This window comes from Nerophis ophidion, linkage group LG28, assembly GCF_033978795.1.
Source record: "Nerophis ophidion isolate RoL-2023_Sa linkage group LG28, RoL_Noph_v1.0, whole genome shotgun sequence".
Lineage (NCBI taxonomy): Eukaryota > Metazoa > Chordata > Actinopteri > Syngnathiformes > Syngnathidae > Nerophis > Nerophis ophidion.
The window spans coordinates 33,128,681-33,151,180 of NC_084638.1; the positions used below are offsets into that span (position 1 = coordinate 33,128,681).

Genomic DNA, 22,500 nt, shown 5'->3' on the forward strand with positions numbered 1-22,500 from the left:
TTACTAGTTAGTGTATCTGATGTTACTAGTTAGTGTAAGTGATGCTATTATTTACTAGTTAGTGTACCTGATGTTACTAGTTAGTGTAAGTGATGCTATTATTTACTAGTTAGTGTACCTTGATGATAGTATCTACTAGTTAGTGTACCCGATGTTACTAGTTAGTGTAAGTGATGCTATTATTTACTAGTTAGTGTACCTTGATGTTAGTATTTACCAGTTAGTGTACCTGATGTTACTAGTTAGTGTAAGTGATGCTATTATTTACTAGTTAGTGTACTTTAATGTTAGTATTTACTAGTTAGTGTACCCGATGTTACTAGTTAGTGTAAGTGATGCTATTATTTACTAGTTAGTGTACCTTGATGTTAGTATTTACTAGTTAGTGTACCCTATGTTACTAGTTAGTGTAAGTGATGTTAGCATTTATTGGTTAGTGTACCTTGATGTTAGTATTTACTAGTTGGTGTAAGTGATGCTATTATTTACTAGTTAGTGCACCTTGATGTTAGTATTTACCAGTTAGTGTACCTGATGTTACTAGTTAGTGTAAGTGATGCTATTATTTACTAGTTAGTGTACCTTGATGTTAGTATTTACCAGTTAGTGTACCTGATGTTACTAGTTAGTGTACCTGATGTTAGCATTTATTAGTTAGTGTACATTTAATTGTGGTCATTTTCCAAGCAATATTCTACAAGAGAAATTTAAAGTTGAATGAAAGTTGACATTGATGAGAAGGTTAGACATCCAGGTTGTGTCAAAGTACAAATACAAGTGTTCTGCAAGCTTGTTAGAAAGTCACTTTTAAAGGACAAGTACGTTGCATCAAAGTACAAATACAAGTGTTCTGCAAGCTTGTTAGAAAGTCACTTTTAAAGGACAAGTACGTTGCATCAAAATACAAATACAAGTGTTCTGCAAGCTTGTTAGAAAGTCACTTTTAAAGGACAAGTACGTTGCATCAAAGTACAAATACAAGTGTTTTGCAAGCTTGTTAGAAAGTCACTTTTAAAGGACAAGTACGTTGCATCAAAGTACAAATACAAGTGTTCTGCAAGCTTGTTAGAAAGTCACTTTTAAAGGACAAGTACGTTGCATCAAAGTACAAATACAAGTGTTCTGCCAGCTTGTTAGAGAGTCACTTTTAAAGGACAAGTACGTTGCATCAAAGTACAAATACAAGTGTTCTGCAAGCTTGTTAGAAAGTCACTTTTAAAGGACAAGTACGTTGCATCAAAGTACAAATACAAGTGTTCTGCAAGCTTGTTAGAGAGTCACTTTTAAAGGACAAGTACGTTGCATCAAAGTACAAATACAAGTGTTCTGTAAGCTTGTTAGAAAGTCACTTTTAAAGGACAAGTACGTTGCATCAAAGTACAAATACAAGTGTTCTGCAAGCTTGTTAGAAAGTCACTTTTAAAGGACAAGTACGTTGCATCAATGTATTGTTGCAGCTGGAACACCTGGGAGGAGCTGGAGGAAGTACCTGGGGAGAGGGAAGTCTGGCCTTCTCTGCTTTGGCTGCTGCCCCCGCAACCCGACCTCAGATAAGTCCGCTTGTTGGACTTGTTCGAAAATTGTATTTATTTTATAAGAATACTTTTTAAAAACACATTTTGAGTCCATCTCCATGCAACAGGAGGAGCTTTTCTATCATAATTATCAGAATATTTAGGGGTGGGGAAAACATTTTATATTCACATCTGAATTGCGATTTTTACTAATCCAGATTCCTCATCGATTCATAATTTTCAAAAGTTGATTAGAAAAAACTTCTGTATATATATCTATGTATTTTTTCTTTTTCCTTTTTTTTTAATAAATAAGAATCCATCTTACGAGTCCAGCAGGTCACACCAGTCGGGGCAATGTTGATCCTGACTGTCCTTTTTATTTTTTTGTCACCTCAGTCAAAACTTTTTGTTTCTTTGGTTGTTCTGGAGCTTTGGCCATGATAGCAGTAAATACATGTAGGCCAACTTCTTCTTCTAGGTTGGTGGATGTTGGCATCCACTTCTGCCTTTTTAACCAATAGGAAAGGGGGAGGGACGTATGTTGTAAAGCATGTCAGCACACCTGTACTGCAAGTCCCTAAGTGGCAGTGAGCGCGACACAGGAGTTAAAGCTTGAAAAGTTGCTTTTTGGTTAAGTTACATTTTACTGACAATCCTGGAGTCATTTCCTTCCTGCCTGACATGCCAGAGGATTACAGTGACAGGAAGTTACATTTCTAATACAAATCTTTACATTGTTTTCTCCTACTTCCTATTTTCAATAAATCATAAAAAATCTCAATAATTGATATTGATTTTCCCCAACAGCCCTGGTTAGTTGCACATGACCTAATTAGTCTCCCAGTAAAGAGCCCTGACAGCACACGAGCTGTTGACTCTTATCAATGTAAAGAAAGACTGGATGAAAGGTAACCACGCTCACCTGGTTGCTGGAAACATAGTCCACGCCCATTTCCTGCATGCTTAGGAACATTCCATCACCTTCCAGCTGCAGACAACACACAAATACACACACACTTTTACAGCCAATAGTACACAACTTTCACAATAAAAGCAACAACCAGAAATAGAAGAGAGGTTTCACAATAAAAGCAACAACTAGAAATAGTAGACAGCTTTCACAATAAAAGCAACAACCAGAAATAGTAGAGGAGTTTCACAATAAAAGCAACAACAAGATGACAAGCATTTCACAATATCCCCAGGTGCATGTCTTGGGAGGAGGGAGGGAGCCGGAGTACCCACAAAATGACAACCAGAAATAGTAGAGGAGTTTCACAATAAAAGCAACAACAAGATGACAAGCAGAAATAGTAGAGGAGTTTCACAATAAAAGCAAAAACAAGATGACAAGCAGAAATAGTAGAGAGGTTTCACAATAAAAGCAACACAAGATGACAAGCACAAATAGTAGAGAGGTTTCACAATAAAAGCAACAACAAGATGACAAGCAGAAATAGTAGAGGAGTTTCACAATAAAAGCAACAACAAGATGACAAGCAGAAATAGTAGAGGAGTTTCACATAAAAGCAACAACAAGATGACAAGCAGAAATAGCAGAAAAGTTTCACAATAAAAGCAACAACAAGATGACAAGCAGAAATAATAGAGGAGTTTCACAATAAAAGCAACAACAAGATGGCAAGCAGAAATAGTAGAGGAGTTTCACAATAAAAGCAACAACAAGATGGCAAGCAGAAATAGTAGAGGAGTTTCACAATAAAGCAACAACAAGATGACAAGCAGAAATAGTAGAGGAGTTTCACAATAAAAGCAACAACAAGATGACAAGCAGAAATAGCAGAAAAGTTTCACAATAAAAGCAACAACAAGATGACAAGCAGAAATAATAGAGGAGTTTCACAATAAAAGCAACAACAAGATGGCAAGCAGAAATAGTAGAGGAGTTTCACAATAAAAGCAACAACAAGATGGCAAGCAGAAATAGTAGAGGAGTTTCACAATAAAAGCAACAACAAGATGACAAGCAGAAATAGTAGAGGAGTTTCACAATAAAAGCAACAACAAGATGACAAGCAGAAATAGCAGAAAAGTTTCACAATAAAAGCAACAACAAGATGACAAGCAGAAATAATAGAGGAGTTTCACAATAAAAGCAACAACAAGATGACAAGCAGAAATAGTAGAGGAGTTTCACAATAAAATCAACAACAAGATGACAAGCTGAAAAAGTAGAGGAGTTTCGACAATAAAAGCAATAACAAGATGACAAGCAGAAATAGTATAAGTCACAAAATGACTTATTTAAAAAGAAATGTTCTGTAAATGTTTATTTACATACCTTAATTGTTTAAAAACAGCAGTAAAACAGCTGATCAAACAAAACAGAAGTCATGGTCATGCTAGCTCTCCATAAGCTAAACAGACTCAATAACTCCACGCTGACCTTTTGCTGAATTTACTGAGGAGTTTGTCAAAGTGAAACAATATGAAAAGAATAAGTTAATAATACTAACACAGACACTTGTAAATGTGTTGGCATATTAGCTAAAGCTACAAACGCTAGCCACATTATGATAGCATGTACAAATATGCATGAAAACACTCCTGCAGACATCACACATGGGACGCTTTAGTAAGTAAGAATTGTTTGTAGTTATATTGTAAACTTACAAATGTTGATGAATGAAGATTCCATACGAGTAGAAATGCTATGAACAATTAGGAGACGGAACGGTTCTTCTACTTCCGGTTGAAATCATTAAATGAAAGGACACAATATAACACAAACAATAACACACAATTGCTTGTTTTTTTCTTTGAAAACTATTTGTGTTATGGCCGTCCGCGGAGAAAAATCCATGAATTAGCCGCACGTTTTTTTTTAAGCCGCAGGGTTCAAAGTGTAGGAAAAAAGTAGTCGAGAATTTACAGTATTGCAATTAACCACGATTGATCAGAGGTTTAGGATACACGTGATTAATCATGATTAACACTAAATAAAAGTAATACTGTTTAATCCTGATTAATCCCTTTACAATTCTGATTATTTGTGATCAATCACAGCTAATCACCTGCTTGCTATTGAAGTTTTAAAAAGTTGCCAATAAATGGAAACATGGTGAGAATGACATAAATACCCGTTAATGATTTATTTAATTGCAGGTGATTTGGATTTAAATGTTGTGATTAATTGCTGTTTATGCATGATTCATGTGGTAGTGTTGTGGGATTATTCCCATCTTAACTTTGACAGCTTTAATACAAAAGGAAAACCTTTCAATAATGATCATCAGCGTCTAATATTTTCTGTACAGAGCCCAGTTATTTTGTTTTGTTACACAAAGTCCCAAGTTTTATTTCCACTGCAGCAAGGTATTGTTGATGTGGTGACCATGTCAAACCAAACATGCACAAGGAGGCCATTTCATGCAAACACAGGTGGACAGACAGGTGTACAGACAGGTGTACAGACAGGTGTACCTGCCCCCTCCATGTGCCAGATGCTGGGTGTTATGCAAATGAGGTGTGGGCTTACAAAGCGGTTAGGTGGGAGAATTTTTTTTTTTCAAGATTGAGTCCAAATCCACTTAAGTGGAAATAAGAAGTAAACAACAATAACTTTGACATGTAGTTCTGCACCCACGTGGCGACGTGACCACACCGACTCAGCCACCTCCCAAACTGAGAGGTGGATTAGGGAAGAGAAGAAGTGTGGAGATGTTGTTGGGAGCGAGAGAAAACTATCGGCTGTGAGAGGAGCAGAAAGACTGGCTGACAATAAATCCCTGACAGCTGGCTTTTTATGCCATTGCTGGTGAGATGGAGGAGCTTATCTGTGTCAGCGCTCATCTCCAAGGGTCCATTTCTCTACATCTATCCACACCTCAAGTAAATAAAGACAGCAACACATGTGAGAGGAATATCAACTTGGGGCTGACCGTGGTCTTGAGGATTTGCAAGAGCTGACTGAAGTGTGTTGGTCAGCATCTGTACCTGTACTGTGTGCGTGGTAGCAGGAAGTACAGTCTTTCAGAGACTACCTTTCTCTCTCTTCGTCTTCATGCCACCCTCGCCTCGTGTGGGGGGGGGGGGGGGCACAGGTTTGAATAACAAGCAGGCAGTTAAGTGGGTCAGGGTGGGAGTTAGGTGGAGAGAGTTAGGATGAGAGAAGAGGACAATGGTGAGGTGAAACATGCTGTATACTTGGATGGATGTGGTGGGAGTACACACTCATTCTGTTCCTCAACATGATCTTTTACTTTCAGTCCTGACTCCATGAGAGCTGACAGCTTCATTAGATGTAGTGTCACATGTGGACACACATGTCAATAGTCTAGTCCGCCCTCCAGCCTCTGCTCTGCTCTGCATGGACTTCAGTTTACTCTAAAGTGCATTACAGAACATAAATCAACTTAGTGTGTGTGTGTGTGTGTGTGTGTGTGTGTGTGTGTGTGTGTGTGTGTGTGTGTGTGTGTGTAAGTGAGTGAGAGAGAAGTAGGACTCACACAGCTGTGATAGGTCAGCGCAACATTTGATGTTTGTCAGTCCTGTCACCATGGCAACAATACAAACACCTGTTTTATTTGCTAAACCCAAGGCTGGTTGTGTGCAAGCAATGGAGATGTACTCCTTTCATATCACTTCCTCCTTTATCCTTTACTTATCAGGGGTGTCCAAACATTTTCACTGGGGGGGGGGGACCAGAGGCAAGAGGCCAACTGCATGCAAATAATATATACTAACTAAACTAAAGTCTAAACTAAAGTAACTAAAGTCAGTATCAAAAGAATCAGACTTCGTTTTGAAGAAAGGATCCAGTTGTTGTCCTAAAAGCACACACACACACACACACACACACACACACACACACACACACACACACACACACACACACACACACACACACACACAGACACACACACACAGACACACACACACACACACACACACACCTGCTCAGTGGCCTAGTGTTCAAATCCCTATAAAAATGGGAGCCATTACCTCCCTGCTTGGCACTCAGCATCAAGGCTTGGAATTGGGGGTTAAATCACCACAAATGATTCCCGGGCGTGACTCCCGCTGCTGCTCACTGCTCCCCTCACCTCCCAGGGGTGTGAACAAGGGGATGGGTCAAAGGCAGAGGACACACCTAGCGTGTGTGTGACTATCATTGGTACTTGAACAAACATGCACACGCATGAATGATTGCATTCCATGATTTGATTGCAGTATGTTTGTTTTGGAAATGAAATAGTGATGATGAGTCTCTTCTGGCAGCGTTCCATCTCTTCCTCCTCTGCATCCTTTCAGCCACACCCTGGCAGTCACCTGTGGACATGATGACTATCCTCCTTGACAAATAGACTGTCAAGGTCACTTAGGACCACAAGGAGGTGAGGTCAGCAGCTGTGACTGAGCGACCCTCAGCCCTAAAGACTGAAGACCGTGACCCCAATCAGGCCTGAAGTGAAAACAGACCCACCTGTGATTAACATCCAGTAAATATTGTCTGACTAAAGGAAGATGTGAAAAGTACCTGACTGAGATGACATAACGAACCTCTTTGAGAAACACAACACCTGCTGTAATCTGAAGTTTGTTTACAATAGTGGTTACCTAGCAAAGACTGCCATGCATTTCAATACCTGCAAGAACATGGAAAATAAGTGGAATTGATTGTTGATGGATGTTGTAGATACAGTAGATAGGCTCCAGCACCCCCTGCCACCCCGACAGGACAAGCGGTAGAAAATGCATGGATGTCAACTACTATTCATCCACTATCTTGGCCATTAGTCCACTAATCAGATTATGAAGTGTACACATGGCTTTTAAATTCAGCTTTAGAGATTTTAGGCATGTGCTAAGTAACTTATCAAGGAGGCTCGGAGGTTCCATCCTCGAGATGTCCGCCATTAAATGGTGCGTTCCATTTGTACTGGGAAGTCAGAGTACAAGTAATAGATGGTCGAGGTATAGTTGTGGCAGAAATATGCACAGGCAACGTCGGAGCTGTCTGAAGCCGTGTGTCTCTATGCGTTTACAACAAATGAAAGTTATTTTAGGAAAGATAGTTGACATTCCACTGCGAGATTTACTGTCATCTACTTTCATGGTAGAGAGGCTAATCCTATTTCTACTCTGGCTACTTGCCACGGCTACATCTTGAGCATCATCTATGATTATAGCCTGCAGTAGAATTACAGGCTGTCACATAGAAGAGTTGGCATAAAGAGTGGAGGATTAGCAGGACATTCATGCTTTAAATACGATGATGTTGTTGTTGTTGTTGGCTGTGGGAAGACCATATATCTGTATCTACTAAGAAGTGACTTCAGTGGTTGAGAGAGGACACAAGGGAGGATTAGCAGGACATTCATGCTTTAAATACGATGATGTTGTTGTTGTTGTTGGCTGTGGGAAGACCATATAACTGTATCTACTAAGAAGTGACTTCAGTGGTTGAGAGAGGACACAGGGGAGGATTAGGACACACTTGGAGAAGACAAAAATAGAAAAGTGGACAATGCTGATGATGAACATTATTCTGCTAGTCCCGAAGAGGAGGACTTCAGTATGAGGTAAGGATGTTCCTGTCATGGACTTATGTTGTCCAGTCCAACATCCACCATCAAACCATACCAATACTGATACTGATCACATGTATGCACTGTAAATGTTTCAATGTATTTATTTTTATTATCAATATACAGTAAGCACACTATTTATACCAGTTCCTTAGTCTCCTTTATTACATAACATTGTCTGAGCAACTTTGTGCTGTGACTTGTGTGGACATGTCTTTGTTTATTCAGCACTTATTTCTTCCGTTCTTTCTAGCTAGCTTTGTGGTTAGCTTAGCTATTAGCATGCCTTCTCCTGGCCTGTACCATGTGTAGCCCGGTCCTAACACTTGATGATGATACTTAATAATGACACCTAAGATACCAAGAAAATCATTTTATTGTTAATAATAGAAGTGATTATTAATAACTTACGTATACACGGACACACAATTAGCTGGCGGAAATACAAGATTTTTAGATGCTTCGCAATTTGGACATGGCCGATTGTAAAATGGATTAGTAAACGTCAATAATCGATTTTCTATTTACGGTATATAAAGTAAGACGGTTATAAAATAAAGATGCCGATCGAGAAACCCGACCAGCTTCTTTATTTTAGGTTTTCCACACATTTCCATGAATTCAATAAATGTAACGGGAATTAATTCAACTGTTTCTTATTACAAATAAGTGATGATTGCCTTTTTAGTGAAACAAAAAGAAATGTAAAACTGCATCAGTAGAAATCAATTAAAGATTCATCAATAATCGATTTTTAATGGAATCGTAGCTCTTAAATTGTAACCCTAATGGAATAAAGGTTTGCCCAAGGATTTCCACCTCTACAGGGGACTAAAAATAAATGCAACATTCCTCAGAAGGGATCGGCCTTTGTTGAAAGTCCTTAATCGGCCACGGTGGACCACGTACTTTTCAAAGAAAATGGGTCGATACTGATGAGTGTGATACTGATGAGTGTGATACGTTGATGTGTGCTTGATCGTCACCGAGGTTTCCTGAAGATATTTAACATTAGACCTCATGACATTTACCAAATAATGACGGACTGAGCTACGTGGATATTAGCACACACAACTAGCTAGATCTGTATTACGATTGCTTAGCAAGTCATTTGCAAATAGGCTGATATCAAAGTAATTGTACTCAAAAATTGATCTGACGCATGACAGAATAGAAAGACAATTAAATATATACAAGTCATCTAACTGGTTGCAAAAGTCTTCCAGATCTAATCAATAGTGATTTGCATAAGTTCTTCAGCTCAGTCCTTGCTTGCATTTCACCTGCTCTTCCACAGTGATGCTTCAAAATGTACAAACTCAGAGTGAGGTATGGCCTAAGGTGTGATAAGGAACCTTTTCAACTTCTGGATATCATAGACTTGCTAAAACGTTGCTACATCCGTCCAGTTTCTGTCCTTGATGCTGTTCAGGAGCACATTCAGACTTCTCTCCTGTCAATCAAGGCACAGACCATTGAAAACAAGTGAGTCTCCTGTCAATCAGGGCACAGACCATTGAAAACAAGTGAGTCTCCTGTCAATCAGGGCACAGACCATTGAAAACAAGTGAGTCTCCTGTCAATCAGGGCAAAGACGATTGAAGACAAGTGAGTCTCCTGTCAATCAGGGCACAGACCATTGAAGACAGGTGAGTCTCCTGTCAATCAGGGCAAAGACCATTAAAGACAAGTGAGTCTCCTGTCAATCAGGGCACAGACCATTGAAAACAAGTGAGTCTCCTGTCAATCAGGGCAAAGACGATTGAAGACAAGTGAGTCTCCTGTCAATCAGGGCACAGACCATTGAAGACAGGTGAGTCTCCTGTCAATCAGGGCAAAGACCATTAAAGACAAGTGAGTCTCCTGTCAATCAGGGCAAAGACGATTGAAGACAAGTGAGTCTCCTGTCAATCAGGGCACAGAGGATTGAAGACAAGTGAGTCTTCAATCTGACAAGTGAGTCTGTCAATCAGGGCACAGAGGATTGAAGACAAGTGAGTCTTTAATCTGACAAGTGAGTCTGTCAATCAGGGCACAGAGGATTGAAGACAGGTCAGTCTCCTGTCAATTAGGGCACAGAGGATTGAAGATAAGTAAGTCTCCTGTCAATCAGGGCACAGAGGATTGAAGACAGGTCAGTCTCCTGTCAATCAGGGCACAGAGGATTGAAGATAAGTAAGTCTCCTGTCAATCAGGGCACAGAGGATTGTGAGTCGAGAACATTTATCTGTAAAAGTGATACAACTCAGAGTTGTTTCTTTAGTCTTGTGTCTGTGCCAATGCTCTATTTGGTGCCCTTCTCTTGGAGTTATTAGATTTTAGAAACCTTCTTTTTCAGCATTCTTCATTTCTTCCAAGAGGTCAACTCTTCTCTGAGGTTTCATTTGTCTAGGATTTTCCGTCTTTCTAGTCCGCCTTGACAGTCTGCATCATTGCCATTGATCTTTACACGTCCTCAGTAGTCTGACATGTGCATTTATACTACACAGCACCTCAGTCCACTCACACTGACTACTACTAATAGTACTACGACTACTCCTACTGCTAGAATGTTTACGTCCGCAGTCCTCCCAAGGACTAAAATGTAGCCCGGCATCGCAGCAACACACTTAGCTGGCTGACATGTAAGCAGGTAAGATGTTTCCAAAGAAGAAGGCAATCTGTCAGCCTGGGTACTACTCTACCATGAATTGATTAACGTGGACCCCAACTTAAACAAGTTGAAAAACGTATTGGGGTGTTACAATTTAGTGGTCAATTGTACGGAATATCTACTGAACTGTGCAATCTACTAATAAAAGTATCAATCAATCAATCAATCCTGGACTACAACAGTGAACAAATGCATTGCTGGTAGTGATATTAGGTCTGGCAAAACTCCAAATGACCATTAAATGAACCTTCTACGTCCTTCAACTAATCCTCTCCTAACTTTTACTCTACTTTTGCTCAACGTCATGTCTACTGCATCAAAGTCCAAAGAAATGACACACCTTTGACATTTGGACCGGACCAATTACCGATACCTATAAAAATGGGTATTGGTACGCAACAGTACCAACTTTACGTACTTTTGTGTGTGTTCACATAGGAATAATAAATGCATACATTTTTCAATAACACAATTTGCTCTGTCCATTCAAATAGAGAGTTTTGAATGGCTAATTTTTGTGCTTTTAGTTGTGAGCGGAAATTAGAGTTAGGAGCCTCTCTTACGCTAACAGGTGTAGCAAACTCCACAGGGAACCCCGTTAGAGCCGGTGTTCTGGTGAGATGTGCTCCACATTGGACTTCAATGTGTATGAATCCAAGGAATGGGAACATGTAGCTTATTTTCCGTATTTCGTACAGCGCACCGCTATATAAGCCACACCCACTAGATTTTAGAAGAAAAAAAACATTTCCCATATATCAACCGCACCAGAGTATAAGTCGCAGATAAATATGTTTTGAAATGAGTTATTTACACAGAAATATTTTGTAAATGTTTATTTACATACATATTATTATTTCCAAACAGTGTTTGCAACACAGCAGTAAAACGGCTGATCAAACAAAAAAGAAGTCATGGTCATGGACCCACTAGCTGCGCAAGCTAGCTCTCCAATCAGCTAAACAGACTCAATAACTCCACGCTGACGTTTTGGTGAATTTACTGAGGAATTTGTGAGAGTGAAACAATACAAAAATAATGTTTTTGTAAGTTAATAATGCTAACACAGACCGTAAATGTGTTAGAATATTAGCTAATGCTAACGACGCTAGCATTATGATAGCAGGTACAAATATGCATGAAAACACTCCTACAGACATCACACATGGGACACTTTAGTAAGTAAGAATAGTTGTAGTTATATTGTAAAACTTACAATTGTTGCTTGAAGAATCCATATGAGTAAGAAGACTAGAAGACAAAACGCCACTTTGCTTTCGGTTTTGAAAGCACCAAATGGAAGGACACTGCAGCACCTGTAGTGAGCTAAAATAAAAGTTGCTTCCTGCGTGCAGGACTGCTTGTAAAATGCCCATAAAAAGTGGTCTGTTGCATGTGTGACAACATGATAAGATGAATGGGCAGTAAATGAGTGTTTCCATGGTACACGCAAATCAAATAATTTAAGAAAGGCGGTCCGCACCACTTTTGCACTTGTTATCAGTTGCACACGCAGTCTTGGCCAACACGCACACTAATAGTACACACCTTATAGTTTGCACACGCTGTTTAGCGCCTGCTATTTGGATCTTTATTTATCTTTATTTTGATAAGACATACCTTGCTGAGACTTTGCTTTATTTTGGAATAATTGTCATTAAAAAAAAATAAAAAAAAAAGAAAAGAAGAAAAAGGAATTGAGGTTGGAGTTTTGTGCGACTTTAAAGGGTTTGTGGTTGAGTTCTGGATTGCACAACCTTGGGAACACTCAGTTTGTCTCCCAGCATTTCTGAAGGCAAAACTAAAATGTCTTCTTCTTTCACGGTACATCATAATAATGATAAGTTTGATCTTAAATGAGCTTTCTTTTATTAAAGGGGAACTGCACTTTTTGCGGGGAATCACAATCCTTATGTGATGTCTTTCTGTTTTTTTTTTTGCATTGTAACTTGTAAATAAAGACTAGCAATGGGAGGCTAACAATGCAGAAAATGTGGATTTAATTTAGGCGCTCTACAAAACCTCCATTAATTGTATGTACACACTGTAGCTATTTATGTACTGGCGTAACAGATACATTCATAATAACATCTAATGATTTCACAACCTTACTTCGATAACAACAAAAAGCCAACATTTTTGAGCCTGAATATGAGGAGGATGAGCTACAAGTTTTAGAGTGATAAGAGTTCCTGCTCTAGTGAAGCAGTTTTGTGAAGGGCTAAACAACATTATAAACAATCTCGTACTGTACAATGTCTGCTCCCACTGGCATGCCGACGATAATGGGATGTTTATATCTTTCAGCACAAGAAGACGTGTGTTCCCCATTCAGATGATGAATTCATCATAATGCTTGCTCCTGAGGGCGCAAATGTGCATCTTTTCATGTCCTGCACGCCATGTTGAATTTCAAAGTTGACCAATCTCTCGGTTTATAGTCCCAACCTTCTCCTACACAAGTGATAGGCATGGTTTATAACCTGGAATGTACTTTTACCAACTCAGAGGCCACGCAGCAGCTCAGCGGCTCAGTGTGTCAATAGCTGCATAAGCTAGTTGTGACAAGGCGTTAGCGCTTACAATAACAATGTCGCTAATACTTGGTTAATAGTCAGGGCGCGGCATGTACACTGAGTACTGTTGCCGGCTTCCTACAGGACTTTATAGTCATGTGTTACAAATTAAAATACATTAAAAAAGAGACTTGTGTTTTTGTCTCACATAGGGATTGTGAAAATAGGCAACATTCCAAAAAAAGTGCAGTTCCCCTTTAAAACTAAAACAATATAGGACAGCAAGTCTCAAATCAAAGTGTATTAATATCACACTTGTCATACACACACAAGTCGCAAACACACTGATCTACAAAACAACACTAAATAAGCAAAACATGTTAATAATAATAGAAGAAAAGAAGAGAACACACACACACACACACACACACACAGACAGATTATTGACAATAACAAAGCAAAAAGTAAACAAGGGACTGAGGATTAGATAAAAAAACATCACTTTTGAGGCGTCCACACTGGACAATACCTCTAAACAGGTGTAGGGAACCTATGGCTCTAGAGCCAGATGTGGCTCTTTTGATGACTGCATCTGGCTCTCAGATAAATCTTAGCTGACATTGCTTAACGCGATAATTATGAATAATTCCGCTGGATTTCACAGTGCTAAAAATAACGTTCAAAATATAAAACATTCTCATGCATTTAAATCCATCCATCCGTTTCCTACCGCATCTGTTCAAGAAGTCGCATTAATGGTAAGAAGTATTTTATGTCATGATGGGGGGGGGGTCGCAGCTTACTGCGGGGTCGTTCTCCCAGGAAGGCAGACGGACTACTCGGGACATGGCATTTAGGTAGAAACATGACTTAAATTAAACTAAAGAAAGATACAAACAAGAATCGCTCACACCGAAGGCATAACTTGGGCTAAGGAAGAAAGCTAACGCATAAACAGACTATGAACATAAATTAAACAAAACTTACTTGGCATGGCATGAAGCACCAAACTATGGCAAGGCATGAAACAAGTCAGCGCAGGGCGACTGACTGGCAAAGACAAGCTTAAACACTGCCTCTGATTAGTGCTCAGGAAGCAGGTGAGCGGGCATTTTGTCCACCAGAGACAGGTGGACAAAATGAGTAACCAAGGAAACCAGACAAGGGAGTGGAAAACAACAGGAACTTAAAGAGTCCAAAGGACAAACAGCACATGGCCAAACAAAAACATGATCAACAGACATGACATTTGATTTATTATTGGTTAGCTTCAGAAGAACAATGTTATTAAAAAGATTAAGAGACTTATTATACTCTAAAAATGTTGGTCTTACTTAAAAATGCACGCATTTAGTTGTATTCAGTGTTAAAAAATACGATATGGCTCTCACGGAAATACATTTTGAAATATTTGCCTTTCATGGCTCTCTCAGCCAAAAAGGTTCCCGACCCCTGCCTCAAATGGACGGCATTTAAAAAAATATAGTATAAAACATATGAAATAGGATACAACTAATATAAATATTACATTAATAAATAAATAAAAACATAATACTGAGGGAATACTAGTAGAATATTAGTGATTAAGACAAGACAACCAAATAATAAAAAAGAGATGATTATTAAAAAGATGTGTCTTTAGCCTTTTTTTAAAAGATGACAACGCTCTTGCAGTCCTGAGGCTCTCTGGCAGGTGCTTCCACAGGTGTGCACCATCCTGGCTAAATGCTGCCTCACCTTTCTTCTGCTACTTGCTAAGGATCAAAGGTGCCAGAGGACCTCAGGCTCGATACAGTAAGAAGAGGTCAGAAAGACAAGAAGACATTTAAAAACTAATATTACAACTTTCAAATGGAGCCTGAAGCAGACGGGGAGTCAATGCAGCGACTTTAAAACTGCTGTAATGTGCACCCGCTGCCTATGTTCTTCAATCCTATCTTTGTCATCTTTTTAATACCTGGGATAAAAGTCAGCTGTCCCAGATATTTTATAGACTGTGTTGGTGTCAAATCTAGTCTTCAGGCCCTTTAACTAACTTCTGTCCTCTAGGCCATCCACGACTCTAGGATGTAATTAAAAAGTAGATCTAGGTCTCTTCTTCAAACCATGGAAGGTGGCTGGCAGACGTCCTGCTCCTTGGACGTGTAGGACTGTGACACCTGACCCTTGGTGGAACTTGTAGTGGTGCACAGTGTGTTGTCCACTCCTTGGTGGAACTTGTAGTGGTGCAGGGTGTGTTGTCCACTCCTTGGTGGAACTTGTAGTGGTGCAGAGTGTGTTGTCCACTCCTTGGTGGAACTTGTAGTGGTGCAGGGTGTGTTGTCCACTCCTTGGTGGAACTTGTAGTGGTGCACAGTGTGTTGTCCACTCCTTGGTGGAACTTGTAGTGGTGCACAGTGTGTTGTCCACTCCTTGGTGGAACTTGTAGTGGTGCAGAGTGTGTTGTCCACTCCTTGGTGGAACTTGTAGTGGTGCAGAGTGTGTTGTCCACTCCTTGGTGGAACTTGTAGTGGTGCACAGTGTGTTGTCCACTCCTTGGTGGAACTTGTAGTGGTGCACAGTGTGTTGTCCACTCCTTGGTGGAACTTGTAGTGGTGCAGAGTGTGTTGTCCACTCCTTGGTGGAACTTGTAGTGGTGCAGAGTGTGTTGTCCACTCCTTGGTGGAACTTGTAGTGGTGCACAGTGTGTTGTCCACTCCTTGGTGGAACTTGTAGTGGTGCACAGTGTGTTGTCCACTCCTTGGTGGAACTTGTAGTGGTGCAGAGTGTGTTGTCCACTCCTTGGTGGAACTTGTAGTGGTGCAGGGTGTGTTGTCCACTCCTTGGTGGAACTTGTAGTGGTGCAGGGTGTGTTGTCCACTCCTTGGTGGAACTTGTAGTGGTGCAGGGTGTGTTCTTGGTGGAACTTGTAGTGGTGCAGGGTGTGTTGTCCACTCCTTGGTGGAACTTGTAGTGGTGCAGGGTGTGTTGTCCACTCCTTGGTGGAACTTGTAGTGGTGCAGGGTGTGTTCTTGGTGGAACTTGTAGTGGTGCAGAGTGTGTTGTCCACTCCTTGGTGGAACTTGTAGTGGTGCAGAGTGTGTTGTCCAGGGCATCTTCACAAGAACACATCTGGAGGCCCCACCTGTCTGTTCTTCTCGCACCACCTTACTCTGCTCTTGCCTTGAGTTTTCCCCCTGCCGTGTCTCCTTCTTCTCCTGGCCTCCCTCCCTCTATGTTCCGCACACAGTAATTTGATGTGGTCTATCAGGCCGACAGAGCCATGAATCAAAAGAGAGAAATATAGTACAACCCCCACCCCCACCCCCACTACACTCATCTGCAACATCCCTACCCCCAACAAGCCTCTCGCTCACTCTTTTTCTTTAGCTCTCTCTCCTTCTCTCCTTCCCTACCCCCAACCACGCTGCTGGCTCTCCATCTCCAGCCTATCTTCCATCTCCAGCTTTCTCTGAAGCCAACACTCAGCGACAACACCCGGGTGCATACCTTTGTGCTGCGAGTGCCACGACCAACACTGTAACAGTAAGTACAGTATGTCACATTGCATTAATTAGCACATCTCGAGGTCACAGGTCAAGGCCGACTAATGCCCAGTTGTCGCGTCCCGGTTTGTCATTGCATCCACTGGTGCCCATTCCACCGTGGCCTCTTGGGGTCCACACATATTAGTTACACACCTGGGGGAGAAGTAACAGGTGAGCACACTTCCCTAACATTTGTTAGTGGTTGCACTTTATGCGCTTTGGAAAGAAATAAAAGCTGTTGCAGGCTCTAAAGTCCACTAGGAAGATATTTCTAGCTTTGTAGCATCCCAGCGGGGACAAGACATGTCCTTTAACCATGCATAATACTTGTATTTGTGCATGGACACAATCTTCAAGTCTGACCTTGGATCAACCTTGTTGGTTGGGAAATGACCACATTTCAATCCTGAATCAACGTCAGAACCCAACATTGATTAAACATCATCAAAAAGCAGGTTGTTTCAACCTAATGTTTGAGTTGCACAATTAGTTCAAGGAGTCGTCAACATTGTTTTATTGTCTTGTGCTGGCTGGGATGGAAGTACTTCACTCTATAAACTCACTTCAAAGGAGAACTGCAGCTCGTTTTTTCCAATTGTGCCTATTGTTTACAATCTATTGTTTACAATCTATTGTTTACAATCTATTGTTTACAATCTCTAGCAGAGACAAGGGGGATTTTACACTTGATAAACAAACGCTTGTAGGATACGTCGAAAACAACTTCAAAACCCTTCATTCACGTTTTATATACACACTAAAAGTATATATATATCATGTAGTAACAGACACCTTCATAACAATATGTACTATGTACAATATACACACTGCAAGTATATATATCATGTAGTAACAGACACCTTCATAACAATATGTAATATGTACAATATACACACTGCAAGTATATATATCATGTAGTAACAGACACCTTCATAACAATATGTAATATGTACAATATACACACTGCAAGTATATATATCATGTAGTAACAGACACCTTCATAACCATATGTAATAAGTACAATATTTACCATATTTTGATCATTTTAATCATTGCCAGAGCTAATTCCTCTGCGCATTGATTTCTGTTTCCCTCGCATCACACGTTCAACTTCTGGCAACAAATGTGTTCGTAACTTCCGGAAAACAAACACGTATGGCAGACTTAGTAACAAACAACAAAGACGACTGTTTTTGGACAAATGAGCATTCACAACCTATGTTTTTGAAGCTGAATATATGGAGGATGAACTGCTGCTTCCAGAAGCGAGCAGGAAGGAAGAGTGAGACGTTGGAGCAGTGAGGTGAAAGTGACTTCAAACTGCAGAATGTGATATTTGAAGCCGTGCTATTTTGACAAATATTTGAGTGCTTACTCAAAAAAAACGGGAAAAAAACGTCCCTTGCTACTGTCTATCAAGGGATTCACACTTGAATATTGATCATGATGCACGTCATGTGTGTTAATACAACTACACTACACACACTGCCTGGCTAGCTGTGTACAAACAAAACATGAAAAAATACTTCTCCGAGACTGTACTATGATCATGTTTTTCACTCAGTACACATTGGTGTCCTAGCACAGTGTTGTGGATTACAAACTCAAATGGGTTCCGCGCTGACGTAGTAGCTAGCTTATCTCTTGCCGTATTTAGCTTTTTTGGCTAATATTGTAGCACGCTGATATGTTAGTACGCTAGAAATAGTTCCTCGGTGTTCACTCTTACAATAACGATGTTGTACAGTTGGTTATTAAACAGGTTACACAACCTAAATAAAGTATTGTTGGCTTTTGAGTGCATTATTAAAATGATTTAGAGGTATAATTGATTGCTAGCTAGCCACCTGGAACCAGACCATTTCTACATCTTAGAAAGCGGGAAAAAGAGAAAACCTTTTCTCTCTTTGTGTGTCATAAAGATTGTGATCGACGGGCAGAATTCCAGAAAAAGTGCATTTCCCTTTGATGTTCTTCAATCCCAGAGTGGCATATGACCACCGCTCACGTGTGAACTGGGAAGGTACCTGGGAGTCCATATCCTTACTCAACAGTACCTGGGAGTCCATACCCGTACTCAACGGTACCTGGGAGTCCATACCCGTACTCAACGGTACCTAGGAGTACATACCCGTACTCAACGGTACCTGAGAGTCCATACCCGTACTCAACGGTACCTAGGAGTACATACCCGTACTCAACGGTACCTAGGAGTACATACCGTACTCAACGGTACCTAGGAGTACATACCGTACTCAACGGTACCTAGGAGTACATACCCGTACTCAACGGTACCTGGGAGTACATACCCGTACTCAACGGTACCTAGGAGTACATACCCGTACTCAACGGTACCTGGGAGTCCATACCCGTACTCAACGGTACCTGGGAGTACATACCCGTACTCAACGGTACCTAGGAGTACATACCCGTACTCAACGGTACCTAGGAGTACATACCCGTACTCAACGGTACCTAGGAGTACATACCCGCTTCTCAACAAAAGAGGAGGAAAAAATGTCATTAGAAAGACTTGTCTGCACATACAAAGTAGATGTAAAATGGCTAATGCTAATAGCAGCCTGTCTACAGAAGATGTAAGGTAAATTAGCATCAAGCTAACACATTTTTGGAGGCGTGGAGCCTTGGTTCATGTTTGAGTGTTTTCTAGCCAACATACTTGCTTTGTTGGTGTTAATAATTGCAACATCACTTAGTGAGAGTTTGACCGAGTGCTGAATAGTTGAGTCTGCGAGCAGAACACATGAAAGATGGCACTGTTAGATTTGACCTGATTCCACATTTGACTTGATTCCACACCCGGAAGTCAGTCAGTGTCTATAAAAGTACTCGTTTTGGAACCCATCTCTACATTTGATCAATATTACCAGGAATGTTGTCCGCACAGGTTTACTGCAGGGATGTTAGAACATGCAAAGATTACAGTACAGTACAGTACAGTACATTTATTAGCCGCTACTTTATTCCTACAGTTTGAGTCGCAGCGGCTAATTTATGATTTTTTTATTTCTTGCTAACGGCCATAATGTTTTGTGTCCATTAGTTTGCATGAAATAATTAAACCCAAGCAGCGGACTGAATTGGTTTGTTATTGTTTGTGCTGTGGCGCCCTCTTTTGAACGAGGTCGCTCACTGCAGGTATTGCATGTTGAAAATGTGTTTCCTGTTTTAACGCCGCAAACCGGAAAGGAGCGTCCATATCATTTTTCATCCATCACTCCAAGGAACGTTTGTAACTTTGACAATATAACTAAAACAATTCTTACTGACTGTGTGATGTCTGTAGGAGTCTTTCCATGCATATTTGTACATGCTATCGTCATGTAATCAAGCTATGCTAACAAGTTTACTAGTATTATTAACTCACAATGGCATTCTTTTTGTATTGTTTCAGTTTCGTAAATTCCTCAGTAAATTCAGCAAACGTCAGCGTGGAGTTATTGAGTCTGTTTTGCTGATTGGCGAGCTAGCTTGCACCGCTAGTGGGTTCATGACCATGACTTCTGTTTTGTTTGATTAGCCGTTTTACTGCTGTGTTACAGACACCGTTTGGAAACAATAAAGGTATGTAAATAACCATTAATAAAATATTTCTGTGTATATAACTCATTTCACAACATATATAACTGCGACTTATATAAAGGCAAAATATTATTTTCTTGTAAAACGTAGTGGGTGTGGCTAATAGCCTCATTAGTGGACTATTTCCATTGAAAAGATGATTGGTAGTTTTATGTTTGTCGCTAGAAAATATTCTGTTGAAAGTTGTGCCAAATGTTGTTGTTTCATTCATTTGCAGGAAGATATCAGACCCTTAATGAAGCCCGGCAGGCAGATGTGTTGCTGACCTACACCTAACCCTAACCGACCTCTGACCCCGGGATGGAGAAAGACCAAAGTCTGTGGTCGGAGACAAGTTAACGATGTATGGTTGTTGGAGAAAGCCAAATGGACACATCTTCTATGTCCTTCTGCTGGCATTATAATGTGTTACTGTACATATCTTCTATGTCCTTCTCCTGGCAATATAATGTGTTACTGTACATATCTTCTATGTCCTTCTCCTGGCATTATAATGTGTTACTGTACATATCTTCTATGTCCTTCTCCTGGCATTATAATGTGTTACTGTACATATCTTCTATGTCCTTCTCCTGGCATTATAATGTGTTACTGTACATATCTTCTATGTCCTTCTCCTGGCAATATAATGTGTTACTGTACATATCTTCTATGTCCTTCTCCTGGCATTATAATGTGTTACTGTACATATCTTCTATGTCCTTCTCCTGGCATTATAATGTGTTACTGTACATATCTTCTATGTCCTTCTCCTGGCATTATAATGTGTTACTGTACATATCTTCTATGTCCTTCTCCTGGCAATATAATGTGTTACTGTACATATCTTCTATGTCCTTCTCCTGGCAATATAATGTGTTACTGTACATATCTTCTATGTCCTTCTCCTGGCAATATAATGTGTTACTGTACATATCTTCTATGTCCTTCTCCTGGCATTATAATGTGTTACTGTACATATCTTCTATGTCCTTCTCCTGGTATTATAATGTGTTACTGTACATATCTTGTTTAAAGATGATGTCCTTCTCCTGGCAATATAATGTGTTACTGTACATATCTTCTATGTCCTTCTCCTGGCATTATAATGTGTTACTGTACATATCTTCTATGTCCTTCTCCTGGCATTATAATGTGTTACTGTACATATCTTCTATGTCCTTCTCCTGGCATTATAATGTGTTACTGTACATATCTTCTATGTCCTTCTCCTGGCAATATAATGTGTTACTGTACATATCTTCTATGTCCTTCTCCTGGCAATATAATGTGTTACTGTACATATCTTCTATGTCCTTCTCCTGGCAATATAATGTGTTACTGTACATATCTTCTATGTCCTTCTCCTGGCATTATAATGTGTTACTGTACATATCTTCTATGTCCTTCTCCTGGTATTATAATGTGTTACTGTACATATCTTGTTTAAAGATGATGTCCTTCTCCTGGTATTATAATGTGTTACTGTACATATCTTGTTTAAAGATGATGTACTTCTCCTGGCATTATAATGTGTTAAAGTACATATCTTGTTTAAAGCTGATGAGTAGTAAGTTACAGTAATGACGTCATAGTAGATGCCTTAATGAACTTCAGCCCAATTAAGCAATTAATCAGCCTTTAATTGACATGGCAGCACGACAGAAGGCAGTTAATGAAAGAGTGGAGGCCACGCAGGTGACTTCCATGTGCAGACAAGAAGTGAGACAAGAAGGTTCCTGGTCCTACCTTGTGGCTCCGGAAGGGCGGCTCAGGGTAGGAGAGCTGCCCGAGTCTGGTGTGCTCTGAGGCGGCCAGAGGCTGCGGAGGAGGCGGGTAAAGTGTCACATCCATCTACTTCTCCCCTGGCTCCTTCTTCAGCCTAACTTAGCAATTAATGTTGTTTTCAACAAAGGTGGAAGTCTTTGACACATCCGCCAGCCTCTCCGGGACTAATGTGGAGGTGAAGCCGAGAAATGAAGGCGGAAATCGGGCTTAGAAAGTTGTAAAGATGCGCCCCACGCTGGTTCTCATGCTCCGAACAAGGTGGCGTCCACTCGCTACAAAGACGGACTCGCCCGAATGAAAAGTGTGACTTGAAAAGTTCCCCTTTGTTGTAGCGGAAGAGAAGCGGCTTTGAGGCTACTGCACTGC

The 22,500-nt window shown here is 40.3% G+C and overlaps 1 protein-coding gene across 1 annotated transcript in view; it reads right to left on the reverse strand.

Annotated features, from left to right (window-relative positions):
- LOC133545224 (thymocyte selection-associated high mobility group box protein TOX-like) overlaps positions 1-22,500 on the reverse strand; it is a 47,085-nt gene that overhangs the window by 24,196 nt on the left and 389 nt on the right. The window contains exons 1-2 of the mRNA XM_061890619.1: positions 22,096-22,500; positions 2,440-2,505 (exon numbers count right to left, since the gene is read on the reverse strand). The exon at positions 22,096-22,500 is cut by the window's right edge and continues 389 nt beyond it. Of these exons, the coding sequence (XP_061746603.1) occupies positions 2,440-2,505; positions 22,096-22,200 (171 nt within the window). The 5' untranslated portion in view covers positions 22,201-22,500. The remainder of the gene's footprint in view (positions 1-2,439; positions 2,506-22,095) is intronic.